Here is a 764-nt window from a genome sequence, read left to right on the forward strand (position 1 = left end):
GCGGAGAGGAGAGGGGGGGGGATGCCAGTTCTGCCACGAGTGGGGGCTGGGAATGGAGGATGGGGCTGGTAGGAAAAGATGAGGGGAAACAGCCGTCACGCGTGGGAGGGGTCCTGCAGCCTCTTGGAGAACCCATTAAACACTCGTGGGGGTCCTGGGGTTGGATCCCACCCTCCTGTGAACCCGTTAGTTATGCGTGGGGCTCCTAGTATTGGTCCTCCACCCCTTGGAGGACCCCTTAGTATCGCGCGGGGGATCCTGGGTCGGACCCCCGTCCATTGGAGGACCCATAAATCACACGTGGGGGTCCTGGAGTTGGACCCCAGCCCCTTGGAAGACCCATTAGTTACTCATGGGGTACTGGGGTTGAACTCCATCCCCTTGGAGGCCCCCCACAAGAGTCACGAGTGGGGGCTGGCCTCCAGCAGGGGGTCGTGGAGGATGAGGACACGCGTGGTTGTGGGTGGGGTGTCCCCGCAGCCTGGCATGGGGCGCCTTCGCCCCATCCCCTGCGCTAATGCGCCCCCACGTGTGTCCGCACCCCCCTCGCACCCCCCCACGCAGTACGGCCGCTCTGACAGCTACCGCGTGGCTACCACGCAGGACAAAGGCAATGAGAAGGGCTCGCCCCAGAAGGGCTCCAAGGGCGCCAAGGCCCGCGACCTCGATGAACTCAAGAAGGAGGTGGCCATGGTGAGTGGGGGGGGGGCAGGAACCCCGGGGGAGCGGTCTCTCGTGGGGTTGGGGGAGGGGCCAGATTGAGG

At 65.2% G+C, this 764-nt stretch overlaps 1 protein-coding gene across 1 annotated transcript in view; it reads left to right on the top strand.

Annotated features, from left to right (window-relative positions):
* Window positions 1–764, top strand: part of LOC102376674 (sodium/potassium-transporting ATPase subunit alpha-3) — a gene marked incomplete at its 3' end in the record, with an annotated part of 10,677 nt that overhangs the window by 1,843 nt on the left and 8,070 nt on the right. Inside the window, exon 2 of the mRNA XM_006038857.2 lies at window positions 565–693. Coding sequence (XP_006038919.2) covers window positions 565–693 — 129 coding nt within the window. The remainder of the gene's footprint in view (window positions 1–564; window positions 694–764) is intronic.

The sequence above is a fragment of the Alligator sinensis genome, unplaced genomic scaffold, assembly GCF_000455745.1.
Source record: "Alligator sinensis unplaced genomic scaffold, ASM45574v1 scaffold1575_2, whole genome shotgun sequence".
In the NCBI taxonomy this organism is placed as follows: domain Eukaryota; kingdom Metazoa; phylum Chordata; order Crocodylia; family Alligatoridae; genus Alligator; species Alligator sinensis.